At 56.7% G+C, this 16,372-nt stretch overlaps 4 protein-coding genes across 4 annotated transcripts; 2 read left to right on the forward strand and 2 right to left on the reverse strand.

Moving 5' to 3' along the window:
* Positions 1-794: 794 nt before the first annotated feature.
* On the forward strand, positions 795-3,579 carry J7T55_005912 (uncharacterized protein; the record flags this gene model as incomplete). Its single annotated transcript, XM_053138532.1, has 9 exons — positions 795-936; positions 997-1,057; positions 1,126-1,954; positions 2,056-2,089; positions 2,141-2,261; positions 2,315-2,335; positions 2,385-2,761; positions 2,835-3,009; positions 3,078-3,579. The coding sequence occupies 9 exons, from the start codon at positions 795-797 to the stop codon at positions 3,577-3,579; spliced, it is 2,262 nt and encodes a 753-aa protein (XP_053000682.1).
* Positions 3,580-3,910: 331 nt separating this feature from the next.
* On the forward strand, positions 3,911-8,498 carry J7T55_005913 (uncharacterized protein; the record flags this gene model as incomplete). The annotated part of the gene is made up of 7 exons (XM_053138543.1): positions 3,911-4,128; positions 4,210-5,419; positions 5,503-6,189; positions 6,272-6,528; positions 6,623-6,658; positions 7,084-7,203; positions 7,286-8,498. 7 exons carry the CDS (start codon positions 3,911-3,913, stop codon positions 8,496-8,498), a joined length of 3,741 nt encoding a protein of 1,246 aa, XP_053000683.1.
* Positions 8,499-8,744: 246 nt separating this feature from the next.
* J7T55_005914 (uncharacterized protein) lies at positions 8,745-10,366 on the reverse strand (the record flags this gene model as incomplete). The annotated part of the gene is made up of 5 exons (XM_053138553.1): positions 8,745-9,401; positions 9,467-9,532; positions 9,590-9,655; positions 9,726-9,791; positions 9,860-10,366. The coding sequence occupies 5 exons, from the start codon at positions 10,364-10,366 to the stop codon at positions 8,745-8,747; spliced, it is 1,362 nt and encodes a 453-aa protein (XP_053000684.1).
* A 1,242-nt stretch (positions 10,367-11,608) lies between these two features.
* On the reverse strand, positions 11,609-15,529 carry J7T55_005915 (uncharacterized protein; the record flags this gene model as incomplete). The annotated part of the gene is made up of 1 exon (XM_053138563.1): positions 11,609-15,529. One exon carries the CDS (start codon positions 15,527-15,529, stop codon positions 11,609-11,611), a length of 3,921 nt encoding a protein of 1,306 aa, XP_053000685.1.
* Between the last annotated feature and the right edge of the window lie 843 nt (positions 15,530-16,372).

Below are 16,372 nucleotides of genomic sequence, written 5' to 3' on the forward strand. Positions count from 1 at the left end.
TCTGAGGTCAATGACATTGGACGGCCCCACACAGGCACGCAAGTGGGAACGCACGTTCCGATTTAGGGTCGTAAAATCTCCTTGCGGTCTTGCAGTAGGTCCCTTAACTGACAGTGAATCTAAAATGAAGTCTATGATATGGAACTCTAAGGCCTGCTGATGATGTTGTTATTGTTTGACCCAGTTCCAACGGCGGCGGGACAACATTGCACATTCCAGATGCAGACAGGGACCGGGGCCCTGTCTTAAGAGCGTAATTTATGGAGCTGTCCCGTACGTAAGATTCAGTATGAGAGAGTATATTTGTATTTTTGGAGTAAATCCGGCTCGAATTAGGAAGATTTACAGGATTTTCATATACATACCATCTGCCTCATTCTCCATGTCTATATCACACAATACGGTATATATTGTCAGATTGTGTGACGCACACAAAGCTCCGACTTCACCGGTGTGTAAATAATTCGCATTACTTAATCTTACAGGTTACGAGGAAACTGACGCGGTACATGTATGAGTCTTAGGTGGCATTGGCCGCTAAGTGAGCCCTCCCCAGACCTCTTCTCCACACCCTGGACAGCGTTGCCAGGCTCGCGGTACTGGGAGCAGACCCCCTGTTCCTGCGGGGAAGCGGCATTGGCGGGCTCCGTCCACACGTTCCATCCCCTTTTGAGCCTCAGCCCAGGACAATTCAACGTCAATCGTCGTTCTCAAGTCTCACAGCGACGCTTAATTGGACGACTTTTACTTTTCCACCCTGATACCCCTATGGCCACGGCGTTGGGTGAAGCACCATGGAGCCCACCGGCTCGACGACGACTCACGCTCAAAACTCGGGCCACAAGGTTCGCCGTCCCAGGGCCGCGAGAGCCTGCAACCTCTGCAGGCTGAAGAAGAACAAGTGCGATGAGCTGTACCCTTGCACCTACTGCAGAAGTAAGCCCAACACCGTACATGGCACTGCAGCAGTGCGGGAAGGCTGACACACAACCCCAGATCGGAATGTGGAATGTGTCTACCAAGGACAGGACTCGTCGAGGAGGCGATACACGCCCGAGTACGTCGCCTTACTCATTGAACAGCAGTGCTGTACGCGCGTCGGAAGTACTGACCGTTCCCTCTCAGATATGTCAGGGGCCTGGAGCAGCAAGTGGAGCAGTTGTCCGCTCAGCTTGAGGCGCAGGCAGCAAACAGCTCTTCCTCAGTCAAATCAGGCTTCTCTGCCCATAACCAGTATGCTAACAACGCCGGCGCGCCGGCGGGCTCGCCCGGAACAAGCACGGCCTTCTCATCCACTCCTCCCATGACCGCCAGGCCCCGCCAGAGGGGCGGACAGGAGGTCACAGCAATCAACAGCCACACGCGCAACGTCGAGTTCTACGGCAGCTCGTCGTCGGTCGCGCTGCTGTCCCAGGTCCAGCGGGGCGGCGACCGGTCGCCGGCGTCGTCCGAGGCCGGCGGCACGGCTGAGCACTCCGAGTCGGACGCCGTCGCTGCTGCTCTACTCTCGAATCTGCACAACCCGGCTTTCTCCCCGCCGCAGCTGGACGCGTCGGACAAGGGCGCCGGCGGCGGGACGACCGTCCTGACCGTGTCCGAGGCGCAACTCTCCGCCATGGAGCCCGCCTATTACCGCCAGTGCAGTGTGTTTCTGCACAATTTCTTCTCCACCATGCATTATATCCATCCCATGATTGACAAGACGTCCTTCCTCGAGCGGTGTGAGATCCTCTGGTCCGGCGACAAGGCCGCTATGAAGCAGCACGCGAGCTTCGTGCCGCTGTACTTCAGTATCTTGTCCATCGGTGCGCTGGTTGGCTACAGGGATATCGAGCCTGTTGGCGGGGTCAGCAACCAGAAGTGGAGCAGGCGATTCTTCAACGAGGCGAGGGCGAGGTTCAAAGAGCTTGAGCTCGCTACTGATTTGGAGATGGTGCAGACGTTTTTCTTCATGGTACGAACCCTCGCTCACTCTTGGTCGGGACGGGACAGCATCTCTCTTCAATTCGTCGATGGGACAAGCACAAATGCTAATCTGTGCACCCATATGTTTAGGCAAAGGTCTGCCAGAATGAGCTGAATGCCCATTGTTAGTCAAATATGTGTCCTGTTTCATGTATGTCAAGCTGACATATGTCAGGGTCCTACTTTTACATCGGCATGGCTGTACGCACGGCACTAGCAGTAGGCATAAACCGCGAGCCAGGCCCGAACTGCAAAAGAAGTCCAGCTCAGCTCAGAGCAGAAGCCAGGACCTGGTGGTGAGTGCTTGCACATCGAGGACTGACGATCTCGAGCTAACATACATGTTCAGGGGCATATATTCCCTAGAAGAGTGGGTCTCATCCTCCGAAGGGGTTGGGTCATTGGCTGACTTGTCACAGAGAGCTGTCTTTCGCAATGGGTCGTCCAAGCGGGCTCGGCTCTGAAGAGTATCATAACCGTGCTTTCCCCCTGACCGAATTCACCCCAGGCTTCGACCCGGGCTCCACGCTTTTGGATCCACCCCACTGTGCCATCATAGAGCACATGGTGCATTTCTCGAGGCTTATCCGACAGGTCTGCATAGATATCTATCTACCCCAGAACTCGGCCGCGAGGACGGTGGAACTGGCGCAGCATCTAGACCAGCGGTTTGATAATTGGTTGTCGCACCTACCGGATCCAATCCGTCCCAGGCTGGAGTCGGATCGGTCATCGAAGATCGGCAGCCACAAGGAAGCCATGTGGATGAAGAGACAGAAGCTGGTGTTGAATATGCGTAAGTGCACTGTTCAAAGTTCACCTGAGCTATCACTTAGGACACGACTGATGAGACGTCTTTCCACACGCAGGTTATCTCAACCTCCGGATCTTACTCTTTGGCTCCATCCTCCTCACATCTACCCCCGCCGAGAGGTCCTCAGTACCGGGATCCTACGAATGCGTCCAGAAATGTCTGGACTCGGCAAAGAAGACCATCGAGATCATCCACGAGACATATCACCACCAGGAGTTCTTCCGCACATGGTCAGTCCCTCGCAAGCATCGTATGAAGTGGTGCCCCCCATCTGTGACTAACACCTCACGGCGCACAGGTTCTACAACACAACATATACCATCTTCGCGACGTCTATCATCCTGGTCTACATCAACCAGGAGGCTTCCGAGGCCGAGATCGAGCCGCTCCTGAGGCTGGTGCACATGGCCATCGAGGTACTTGAGACCATGGCGGACGAGTGTGTCGTGGCGGGCAAGTCGGCCAAGCTGCTGCAGCGGGCGATGGAGAAGTCGTCCGCCGCGCGGCACGAGAAGAGCTCCGAGCGCCTGGCCGCGACGCTGTTGTCCATGAATGGCGGCGGCGGCGGCGGCGGCGTCGGCGAGCACCCTGGGGCGACCCTGGATCCCGGTGGCCGCCCCGTCGCTGCCGCTGGTGCTGATGACGGTGATGAGTTCGCGGACCCCATGGTCACGATGCAGTGGCGGCACTGCTGGGCCCCCGTGAACCTCCTTGATAGCGAGGTCATGGATTTCGACTTTGGGATCCCGTTTATGGACTTCGATGAGAGAGCCATGCACGGGACTGAGCACCCTAGCTGAGCTTGGCAGACTTGCCTGTTAGGGCGAGGGGTGCTTACCCCCAGTCGAGCCCGGCTCATCGGCTTCCGCTCCGGAACGGTGGAGCAGGCAGCAACGGTGCATTTGACCGGGTGCGGCTAGACAAATGAGACAGGTTCGTGGTCTTCATTTTATAAAATTGATGAGTGCCCCTCTGCCATCTCGCCTCCTTCACTCTTTGATGATTTGACCTCCGTCGTCGTCTCTCCTTTCCACTATGGGCTCCAGCGATTGCTTCTGTGCCATATGTGGTGGGCCTTTCCGAGAGATCAATGTCTGCCGAAAGCCAAGGACAGCTCGGTTCCTGAGGAAGATGGCAAAAAAGTTCGGAAAGGACAAGCAGGGCAAGGAACATGAGTATAAAGACAAGCACGGGGGCGGCGACGACGACGACGATGACGACGCCAATTCTCTTGATAGCTATGAGGAGGACAACAGCTACGACCCTACCGTCATTAGCGAGGAAGACGTCAAGTGGGCCGAAACACTCCACGTCCTTGCGTTCAACCCGGATTCAGAGCAAGCTTGCAAGTCAGTTCTCCTTGATGGCGACAACAGCCCTGCGCCATGCAAGTGAGTGCTGAGTTGAGCTGACCCTTTCGGCAACTACAGGTCCTTTGTCAGCGGGCCGGGCACTTATGACGACGTTGGATTCGTCAACGTCGAAGACGGCGACGATCCAAACGTCGTCGGGCTCGATCTTGCAGAGCTATGTTGCTACGATAACTGGGACCGCCCCGGGGAGCCCATTTTCCCGTTCCACTGGTGCTGCTACGAGATGCTGGCCAAATGCCTCACGGGTTCCTTTGGCGACGGTAAGCTGGACAAAGACTTGTTGTTCAGCATCATGCGGGAGCTGTCGCCCAGCGCCGGGTACGCGTTAAGTAAATTCGATTATGGCGTCGTAAACAAAATGCTGGATCAGTCCTGGAACGCAGTGCCGGGTTTTGAGTTCGTCGTGAGCCACCCACTGAACGTGCCCGGCGCGAGTGAGGTCGTCCTGTCCATGTTCGGGACGGACGCCTTCAAGCCGGTGTTGGTGCGGACTGACCTCGGGAACCGCGTCCAGCATGACCAATTTGCCAAGATACCATACGATGTACTGTACAGGATCTCCGGCTTTATCTCGGACGAGGATCTTATCAACTTGGCAAAGGCGTCATGGCCGGTTCACGCGCTTTTGCGGAACAACAACCAGTTCTGGCGGCAGCGGCTCAGGGATTCTTTCTTTCCTTGGTACTTCGAGCTTCGGGAGCTGCTTGAACGGGATGAAGCCCTTCTGCGGGAAAACGACGCTCAGCGTATCTTGCAATGGGCGGAAAAGACGACGCGTCCTGAGAGGTGGCTAACCGGACCGCTTATGGGTGTAGCCAACCGTCGGCGCATCTGGTCGCTGTGCGAGCAGTTTGGAAGGATCTACTGGCCGCGCAAGGAAGACGACCTTAACCCGACCATGAGCGATGCCGAGAAATTGATCCGGAAGTACTCCAAGTGTGGGCCCCTCGTGACCGTCTCGGCGCCGGAGGCGATCAAGACTTACACCGTTCGCAAGGTTTACTGGGCAAAAACTTGGTCAGAGATCCAGGACACCACGAAGACGCTGGAGAGCTTCTGGGACAGCGATGGCTCACTTGTGGGCCTCTCACTGACGCCTGATGGTGAAGAGAGACGGCTGCTCGGGAGAGCTGGCTCGGATGATGGGACTGTGAGGCACTCTAAGAGTCTAGCTGTCGAGGAGTGGATCACAGACATCATTGTTCACATACCCGTCCCCGTTCACCTTAAAGACCTCCAGGCGATGACTTCTCCGAAAGGCCTTACGGTTAGTGCCAACATACCCACTGAAAGCACACTCAAGTGCTCAATTTTGACGTGAGAACCGGCGTTGCTGATACTACAAAGTAGATGATCCTGAACTCCGGTAAAAGGCTAGAGATGGGCGAGACGACACAAAGTCACATGCAGCGCTTCCTCTCAGCCGCCCCTGAGTGGGTTATCACAGGCATAACAGGCACGACTGGAGACGTCATGGGCAAGCTGCAGTTGACACAGCTCGGCCTCGTACAAGCTCAGCAACCTGACGTTGCGGACTTCTCGGTGATGCCGTACCGCACTCGGCTCCCTTTCAGGCTCCTCCAAGAATTCTTATGGGAGGAAGAGTATTCGCACATACTAGGCCAAAGCATCCGGGAACACCCCGGGCTCCGGCTGGTAGGGGGTGGTTTGCTGAAGTCTCAGGGTTACCTGCACCGCGACTTGATAATGCATGGCGCACTGATCTGGGCAAAGGACGTGGGTGAGCTTCGGGCGCTGAGGCGGCTTTCCGCCTGCATCGTGTTTGGCGGCAAGGCGATGGACCGTAGCGAGGGTGGTGCCCCATTGCCGCGTGACATCCACCACCTATGTGGGATAAGTGCTGAGTACGAGCCGGCGTCAGGCTTGGCACGCCGGACGATCGGATTGGAAGGCGCTGTGCCCAGAGCAGGGTTGAAGTATGCCGACCGTTATGAGCACTTCGATATCGATGGACCTGGGGGCGAGGTGGTGACAGAGGTGGAGTTTTCCCTGTCCATCCATCCAAGGGCAATCAAGGTAAGCCCCATGGCGTATTCAATTTCTAACCTTATTTTCGTCAACAGCTGGACGACGCCTTTGGCTAACATCCATTTCGAAGATCCATACCAACCGAGGTCGGACTTTCTACGGGGGTGAAGCGGGCTATCAGCACTGGGGGAGCATAAAGAAAGGCCTGGGGTACCGGAAGAGCAGCTTGCGGGTGCCGGATGGGGAGACACTTGTGGGGGTCGTCATGGCGTTTAAGGACCCTGACTTCTACGGAAGTGATGGGGACGAGGCTGTGACGCATTACAAGATGAGCGCGGTGGCTGGCCTGTCGATGCGGCTTGAGGCATCGGACGAGTTGACACCAGTGTAGGGATGGTCTGCACTTGGTGTCATTGGAGGAAGCGTAAGAAAGTCATAGCGTTGAATAGAAGCAAAGCATCGAATTGTGTTGATGCAACAGGAAAGAGTTCGTTGGTGCAAAGGACAGAAAAGTATCGTGAGTCGTTGGTTGGCCTGTGATGCTTGAGAGGTGGTGTCGAGCAGGGAGAGATGTTCGTGGGACTGAGGCAGGCCCCCTGTCAATGTTAATTGGATTGGGGGAGTGAGCTTCAAGCTGCAGCTGCAGGTCCCAAGTCCATGGCGTGGGTCTGATCCCTGTCCCCCTGCGATGGCGTGGGCTGATCGGGCGCCTGGCTGGTGGTTGAGCGCCGATAGCGGGTAGCGGGGCATTGGAGCTGTCGGCGTGCGGGCTGGTTGGTGCTGGGAAATTTTCCCTGGTCGAGGGACGAGTCATCGATGCGTCGACGAAGGGTGAGTCGAGCTGCTTCAAGGCGCGAAACTTTATAGACTACCTTGCCTTGTCCACTGGCCAGCACGACCCAATTCTCCTCAATTCTGGTCTCGAAGGCCCAGACTTCACAGGACTACTCCTTTATACCTCGAGATCCACCAGACGGCTGCTGGACGCTGGACGCTGGACGACGGACGACGGACAACGCTTCTCACCATGTCGACCTTTGGCGAACACTTCAGGGTCACCACGTACGTCCCCCGTCATGGCCACACACTCTCCCCAGCGTATCCTGTTCACTCTCCCAGACTGACCCTGCCTCCTTGCCTCCAGCTATGGTGAATCCCACTGCCGCTCCGTCGGCTGCATCGTCGACGGCTGCCCGCCCGGCATGGCCCTGACCGAAGCCGACATCCAGCCGCAGATGACACGCCGCCGCCCCGGCCAGTCGGCCATCACCACGCCGCGAAACGAGAAGGACCGCGTCGAGATCCAGTCGGGCACCGAGTTCGGCATCACCCTCGGCACCCCGATCGGCCTGCGCGTGCTCAACGAGGACCAGCGCCCCAAGGACTACGGCAACGCCACCATCGACAAGTACCCGCGGCCCTCGCACGCCGACTGGACATACCTCGAGAAGTACGGCGTCAAGGCCTCGTCCGGCGGCGGCAGGAGCAGCGCCCGCGAGACCATCGGCCGCGTCGCCGCCGGCTCCATCGCCGAGAAGTACCTGCGCCTGGCCTACGGCGTCGAGATCGTCGCCTTCGTCACCAGCGTCGGCGCCGTCCACCTCTTCCCCCCCTCCGCCGAGCACCCCAGCCCCAGCACCAACCCCGACTACCTGCGCCTGCTGAGCGACATCGACCGCAAGACCGTCGACGAGTTCCTGCCCGTGCGCTGCCCCGACGAGGCCGTCTCGCGCCGCATGGAGGACTACATCGCCGAGTTCCGCGACCGCAACGACAGCATCGGCGGCACCGTGACCTGCGTCATCAAGAACGTGCCCTCGGGGCTGGGCGAGCCCTGCTTCGACAAGATGGAGGCCCTGCTGGCCCACGCCATGCTGTCCATCCCCGCCACCAAGGGCTTCGAGATCGGCTCCGGCTTCGGCGGCTGCGAGGTGCCCGGCTCCATCCACAACGACCCCTTCATCCCCGCCGAGACCGCCCAGCGCCTCGAGACCGGCGCCGACAGGGCCGGCCTGCCCCGCCCCAAGCTGACCACCAAGACAAACTACAGCGGTGGCATCCAGGGCGGCATCACCAACGGCGCGCCCATCTACTTCCGCGTCGGCTTCAAGCCCCCTGCCACCATCGGCCAGGAGCAGACCACCGCTACCTACGACGGCACCGGCGAGGGCGTCCTGGCCGCCAAGGGCCGCCACGACCCATGTGTTGTGCCGCGCGCCGTGCCTATCGTGGAGGCCATGGCCGCCTTGGTGGTGATGGATACGGTACTGGCACAGCAGTCGAGGAATTTGGCGCGGAGTCTACTGCCGCCACTCAATGCGGAGAACAAGGCCGAGGAGAACGGCAAGGCCGCATAGATGGCGACAGTGGGAGAGGAGAGGAAAACGATGTGGGGGCGGACATATCTTTCTGTTATATTTGGCGAATTTAAAAGGGCATGAGCAAATTCTACCAGTCTACTGCAGTCCCGGTGTACTCGGCGTTCCTGGAACAAGAGAATAAAGAAAATATCAATTTATTTCCCTTGGCTAGCCTCGCAATAAGACACGTTGACCGTCAATCTAGATCTGGTTATCAACATCACAAGGTCATCCAGTCATGCCTCACTGCCCAACACCACTCGGCGTCCCCGAGCTCAGAGTCTTGTAGGCACTCGGCCCTGTCCCAACAGCCACCTCCTCACTCGACCGCACTGGCACCTTGTCCTCCAGAGGCGGCATGTGCCGCGCCGTAGGCTTCCTGTCATGCGTTGACGCTGCCCCGGTGCCCTTGTCCTCAGCATGCCTCATCAGCTCCGCGTCGCCCGTATCGACGCCGCGGCCCGTCCCGGTGCTCGTCTGCGGCACCCCGCTAGTCGACAGGCCGCTCGTAACCTCGGGCCCAACAGAGGAAGAAGAGGACTCGTGCGTGGGGTGCGACCCGAGCGGGAACGCCCGCTCGGTGTTGGTCCCCATCACGACGGCGACGCCCGTGCTGGGCGTCTGCGGGCCCGAGTCCAGCCCGGAGGGCGGCAGGCCCGTCGGCGGCAGCTTCTGCGCGGGCGCCACGCGCCTCGCCTCGTCCGCCTCGGCCTCCGCCGCGTACCCCAGCAGCTCGCTCTCGACCTGCCCCTTGCCGTGCACCGCCCGCCTGCTCGCTGCTGCCTCGGGCGCCTCGCCTGCCTCGGCGATGGAGCTCTTCACCTGGCCTGGGACCTCGGGGACGATGTCTCGCGCGCTGGCTGTGTTGGTTATTGTCCCGCCGCCTAGGACGGCTGGGGCCTGTTGTGGTGGGGAGATGATTAATACTGATTCCAGCCACTCGGGGAGGTAGCATTGGCTCTTACATTTGCTTGGATGGTGTTGGCCGCGGAGATGGCTGTGTCCTTAGTGTAGCCAGCCGCATTTCCAGCCTGAGGATTGCTTGTCAGTCATTCAGCAAGATGAGAGTGTAGTCAGATGAGACTCACTGTCTCGGAGGCAGCATTCGCCGCGGGCACGGCAGAGTCTCTGGTATAGATAGCTGCGTCCCTGGCCTATGAATTGGAAGACGGTCAGCCAAACGATGAGACTTTTCTGTGATGTGGTCTATCGGAGTCGTCTCACCTGCTCGGATGCCGTGCTCGCCACCGGCCCAGCGTTCTCAGCAGCGTATCCAGCAGCTTGCATGGCCTGAAAGTTATCAAAGCACCCGTCAGCACTCAATACCATCTAAGAGAATCTTTCCAAGATTCGCCTACCTGCTCAGAAGCAGAGCTCACAACAGGTGCCGCGGCGTCCTTGACGGCCAGCGCGGCATCCCTAGCCGCAATCCCTACCGCCGTCGCCGCAGTGGCCGCCCCGGACCCAAGAGCCTTGAGGTCCTCAGTGATGTTCGGTGCGTTTTCCGCCCCGAAACCATCGTCAGCAGCAGTGGTCGGGCCACTTAGCGGGTTGGCTACCGAGGACGTAGAGGCTCCTGAGCCCAGTCCCTGTGTGGCAGACGACGTTGCCCCTGATACTGGCACGCCCTCTGCACCGGCGCGCCGGAGGAGGTGATCCGGGTCTGAGTCGGCCGGGCTTGCAGTGTACGCGGATGTGTTGCCAGCCCCAGCAGATGTGTGCGCGATGTTTTGACGGGAGGAACCAGTCATGGCGGGCGTCGTGCTGCTGGCATTATTGAGTTCAGACTTGGTGATGGTATCCTCGGACGGGAATGCGCCAGGAACCCCCTCCGCCTTCCTCACTTCTTCAGCACTCAGAGACATTATCAATAATCTTGAAACGAATTTTCTAATGTGTTCAAGCGTAGTCTCTTGTTAATAGTCAGCGTAGTAGGAAGGTATTTCCAAAAGACAGCAAGATCTTAGCTGAGAGCCGCCGCTGAAGGCAGTTTATAACCATGGCTGAGGTCGCCCTCCCATGCCCCCAAAATGCGTCATAACTCGGCCTACGGCACTCGAATTCCATCATGACGGGCTTCACAAGTTTCACCAGCCCATGGCGAGATGCGTGCGGAAATCATTGTGACGTGGGTGGATGGGATCTTGGCCCGTGCAGCCATGTTGATCCCCCGACGTCAGCGATACCCACTTCTTACCAAACATCGACAAAAATGTGGCTATGCCTGCGGCTGTCACGAAGCAAATTCATCACAGGCAGGCCTGGCAGGTCATTTTGGTCCTCTGCTTGCTGGATTGAATATACTGATGCTTAGCTTTCCGGGGGGACAGTCGGATGAACAGGTGGAGTACAGGGTACCTATGTACCTTAATTGGATTGATGCGATCTTCCAGCCCAAATCCATGTTGACGTACTTGGCTGTAAGGGCCGTGGCTGGTATCAACCCAGTCAGATTTCTGTAAGTGTATATCCGGAGGGATCTGAAGTCTGGCTTGTAAAGAGCCAGCGCGATAGGAACGTGTACAACGATTGACCTTCTCGAAGGCAGATCATACACAAGTAGGCTCTCGAGGACCAAGTTAATTTCCATTACCAAAATATAATCAAGTTTATCTATCTACTCAAGTGGGTATGTATGCGTGTGTATGTGCGCGCTTCCAGGCCCTCGGTTCAAATGCTTCATTCAAGTCCAGATGTGCTCGCTCGCTCGCTGTCTGAATGCTATGTACATTGTTCAAGGGGCAGGCTGGAAAGAAGACCAACAGAGAAATAGACCATAAGACAAAGCTCAAAATACAAGAACGCCCCTATGCATACAAGCACTCTGGGTCCCAGATCGCATCTCTCTCATGACACTTATGAGTCGTGGCTGCGATCAACTCCTACCCAGGTGACTCCCGAGTTCAGACAGGCGTCCAGACAACTCTCCGTTGTGTTGCAAATTGTTTGCAGGTTTGTTCCAGACATCGAATCCATCATCATACTCCGGGGCCACGATCCTCAATTCTCAAACTCGCTGTTGCTGTCTTGACGAATGCTTCACAATACACAACATGCACTCACGAAGCCCCATCAACAATAACTTCTTAGGCGACCAAAGGCATCCTTCAAGCCTCGACTACTCCGGCATTCACAGTGGCGCTCAATGCTTGCTGAAAGCTAGTTCTCGTGGCTGTGACGATGACAGTCTCCGTGATGGTCTCGGCAACTCTCACTGTTGTTTGTTGGTCGGTGGCAGCGCCTGCTGTGCTTGATGAGGGAGTAGACCGTGAATACAGCGACGGCATTTCCACGACTGGCCCATTATCCACTTCGTCGTATTCATTTTCAATGGTGATTGAGTCTTCTTCGTGCTCAGGGTATGCAGGTTGTGTAGTAGGAATTTCAGGGTCAAGGCTGTCCAGTGGTCGTGGATCCGAGTTGGGCGTTTCCTTGTTCAAGTAGCAAGTAGGGTTGAATATTGTTGCGATGATTTGCTCGATCTCTGTATCAACCAGAGCCTCCTCACTAATGTTGGCCTTGAGAGTATCCTCGTTAGAGTAAGATTCCGGTGCAAGGTCGCGTTCGGCGGTCGAAAGAGGGGAAGAAGCAACAAATCCAAATTCAGACACGGGGGTAGGCGGAGAGGCAGAGATACCGGATTCGCCACCCGAAATGGAGGACAAGGGGTTCAAATCAATACTGGGGTCGGCACGGCTAGGTGTTGACTCACGGGCGTTCTCAAGCGCTGCGTTTGCTGATTGAGCGTGGGGCTGGGCTAAAGATTCTATCACTGTGGTATAGATCGTCTCAACAATAGGAGTCGACTTCTCCTGGACAGGAGGCTGAATGACCGTTTGATAGACGGTCTCGGTGTGCTGGGAAGATGATGGTGTGTGAGAAGATTCAATGACAGTCTTGTATATTGTCTCCACCAGCGGCGATGGTGATGAGCTTGGCGATTCGGTTACAGTCTTGTAGACCGTCTCCGCAACTGGTGGTGGAGGCATGGTCTCGATGCGCTGCACGGCTGGCGTATTCATGATCACCTGTCCCACAGGCTCCCGGTTGTCGAGCTGATGGTGCTGGTACTGGTGGTGATGTTGCTGTGGCTTGTAAAGCTCGACACCGTGATCATCGCGCTTTGCAAATTGTCCAGCTAGCATTGCAATCAGGACGACAAGGACACCAATTGCAACGTTCTTGGGGTCCTGCAGAAGAATCCTAATCGATTCGCCCACTAGCTCTGCCAGCGAGGCAGAGTCCAGGGACCTCCGGCGACCCTCTCGTCTCTGGTAAGCTTGCTCGGACGGGGAGGCCGGTGTTGGTGTAGAAATAAAAGCCTCAGAGTGTGGAGGATCGGCATGCACTCGGCTGGGCTGCACCTCAGTGTCGCGTGGAGCAGGAATGGTGGCGAGCTGACGAGAGTTCTGCTCCTCTTCCCGTTGCCGGCCTGAGTCGACGTGAATGTGGATCGCTGGTGATGAGTTTGTGGCCGTGGTCTCGGACAAAGTTCGACTATGATTGCCATATATTTCTCGAAGCCGCTCAGAGTCACGCCGACGGCCGTCAACATCTGTGGAGCTGGCGGTCTCAAGAGCTGGTGAAGCAAGATCGTCCTCCACAAAGGATGAACGAGATATGGAGCGTGCAGACGACATCTGCTTCTGCTCATCTTCCTCTCTCTGCAGCCGCCTGAGCTCTTCCTCTTCAAGACGCTGGCGACGTTCGACCTCAAATTGTTGGCGTGCTTCCTCAAGTTGCTGGCGCTGTTCATCGAGCAAGCGATGCTCCTCCTCAAGTTCTTGGCGTCGAGCCTCCTCGAGGTGTTGCCGCTGCTCTTGTTCGATCATCTTTCGTTGGTTGTCAAGCTCTTGACGTTGCTCCTCGAATTCTCGTCGTTGAGCGTCTAACAGCTGACGTTCCTCCTCGAACTGCTGGCGACGCTCTTCCTCGATGCGCTCACGCTGCTCTTTCTCGGCCAGTCGGCGTTCCTCTTCCAATTTCTTTTGCGATTCCTCGAGAGAACGGCGTCGCTCCTCCTCGAATTCCTGACGCTGAGCTTCCAACTGTTGGCGCTCTATTTCCAATTGTTGGCGTCGCTCTTCCTCCATCTGGAGGCGCTGCTCTTCTTCGAATCGCAAACGCTCTTGATCTTCAGACTCTTGATCCAGCCGCTGTTGGTGCTCCTGGTCAAACGTGGCACCTAGCTTGGACAGCTCATGTTGAATAGGCGAGCCAGTAATAGGCTCTACTTCGATATCAACGCGCTCCATCTCTTTCCAGCAGGCTTCCCAAGCTCCAGGACTCATAAGCCCGTTGCTAGCATACACCTTGATGCGGAAAACCCTTTCCGACCCAAGCTCTTCATACTTGATGTCCCCTCGGCAGGTCTTGCACCAATGTCTCTTCTCTCTCCTGCCGCTAGCTTCGGAATCGTCAACATCGCTGGTGTCCTCAGAATCATCCTCGATGTCGGAACTGGGTGTCATTTCATTCGAAGGCCCGAGGTAGTGGCCACACTCCAAAATCCGGGCTCGGCGTCGCAAAGGCAATTCCAGGGCTTCTAAAAGACGCTCCTCAAGAACCTCATAGTCATTCTGGGGGTGAGGGAGGAGGATTCCTCGTTCCATTTCAGTGTCGCCAAGGCGGTCTTGCAGCTGACGCCACGCCGCACGCAGGTTTTTGATTCCTTCACTCGAGAATGAGACTGGTGGAACTTTCTTGCCCTCGAAATAATTCACCACTTCTCCATAAGCCCAACGGAGTGGGAGAAGTGTAACATGAAGCAGGACCAGCGGTGCTGGCTCCGGTCGCTTGAAGCGTGTTGGCGTCGATCGGCCTCTGGGCGGGTATTGACCCGACACTGACGGGCTTCCAAGCCGTGAGATTGTGGGCAGAACATGCTGCCTCTTGGAACGAGTAGGTGATGAGTAATTAGACGGTGTTGGGGATGACATTTGCATGGCTCTGACAGAAGACGGGCTTCGAAATGCGGGCCTGTTGGAACGGGAGGTGGGAATGAAATCCTCCTTCTCATAACGTGAAAGTCGAGACTGTTCAGAGATCACCGATGCGCCAGACGTGGACACTCCAGAGGCGACACGGGATCGCACATAAGGTGATTGATCACCCTTTTCAGTCATGGCCTCAACCGAATCCCCATCGAAGTGCTCGTCTGAGGAATGGATGGATGTGCGAGGGCTGCGATCACTAAACACATCGTCCTCTGTGCTATTATCGGCGCCATCGCCTTCTGAGGAGTGGACAGATCGGGAGGCGGAAGATTCGGGGCGGCTTGGGCCATCCTGGTCCACATCACCGTGAATGGTTTCGTCCGGGTCTTCGGTCTCATGTGTTGTAGAGCTCAGTTCGGACTCGTCGGCACTATCTTCCTCTTCTTGTGTGGCGTCGTGCTCATTTTGATCCCTCATTGACACTACGGCTCGAGCAGCAGCCTGGATCAATGCCTCCGTCCTTACTGAGTGACGTCTCTCCAAGTTGGATGCGTCCGACCCTCTTCTCGAAGAGAGTTCAGTACCATCCTGTGTCTCTGCATCATCGCTTGGGTTTTCGAGTTGTGATTCTTCGTGGCTTTCGTCTAGCTCAGAATCGAGTGTAGGCTCTTCTGTGTCATGACTTTGTTGTTCTTCGGCGATGGCATCTGGTGATGCTTCATCTTTGTCGTGGTCGGCTTCGGAACGAGCTTCATGTGTTGGTTCCTCTACAGCTGGTGGCTCTTCATGGGAGTCAAATTCTGGCTCTCCCCGGAGACTGATGTGCGAGTCGTCCTCGAGGGAATCCTCAGCATTTGGTTGCGGCTCGTCTTGGCCGAGTGTGTCCTTCGTGCTGTCTGATTCTGTCGTGGCGTCGGTGGTGGTGTTGGTAGAGTTCTCTGGGTCCACGGCTGGAATGTCGTCCTTTTCCGCGGTCTCGGGTACAGCCGTAGTATCCGCATCCTCCTTGTCTGGAATGTTTTGGGCCTCGCATTGATCGGCCGCCTTCTCCACCGAGTCGGCGGGCTGACTGATATGGTTCTCTTCCTCCATTGCTGGACTCAAACAGTCTTGGTCGACGTGTATTTCGAAGTCAAGGGCGGGAGGTTCTCTGGGCATTGGAGAGGGCAGGAGAAAAGAGAAGAAGGTCTCGGGCTAATAATACGATATTGAGAAAGTAAATACCGTACGCGAGAGATACGTATCAGCCTCAGTCGGTGAAAGCAGGCGACGCAATGCAATGCAACGGCTGGAGCAACGCGGATCATACGCAGGCAAATGGAGACGAGAGTTTTCGACGGCCGTTAAGCGAATCAATCGAGCAAGGAGAGGCTGGTCTTTCCCTCGCAGGTCGGGGCTGTCTCTGCATGCGTGGACAGCTGTCAGTGGTCCGGTGGCTTTCGCCGTTTGGGCAACCGCGTCTTCGTGTTGACATGCGCCTTCCGTTGCCTGGAGACGGCCTGGGCAGTGGCTGGGAATTGCCTGTTTGGGAACGCGACATGGGTGGTTGGGCCTGGAGCGTGCTGGAGCTTCCCCACCGAAAAACGGATGGGAGGCGGGGAGCCAGCGGCTGCTCTCCGTCTCCTCCCATTGATGAACAATGGCATGAGCATCCTTTATCGTGTCCGTTGAAGAGAAATAAGATATCATACATATCCAAGAAACTCAGTATGCTTGCTGCGAGTTGTCTCTTTTCCTCTTGTATCGCGTTGTCTCGATGAAGCTGCTTCTTTTCACCACCAAGCGGTAGAGCCTGCAGGCATGACGTCACTGGCTCCTCTCTTGAAATGGCCTGTGCTCTCTCTCTCTCTCTCCTGGAAATAGAGAAGGGATCTGGCACTCTTTCAACCTCTGGGCAGCAGCAGACAGCTTGCTTTCATGTCAAAAAGCCACAGG

This window comes from Diaporthe amygdali (genome assembly GCF_026229845.1).
Source record: "Diaporthe amygdali strain CAA958 chromosome Unknown NODE_1_length_4327563_cov_65_473760, whole genome shotgun sequence".
NCBI lineage: Eukaryota > Fungi > Ascomycota > Sordariomycetes > Diaporthales > Diaporthaceae > Diaporthe > Diaporthe amygdali.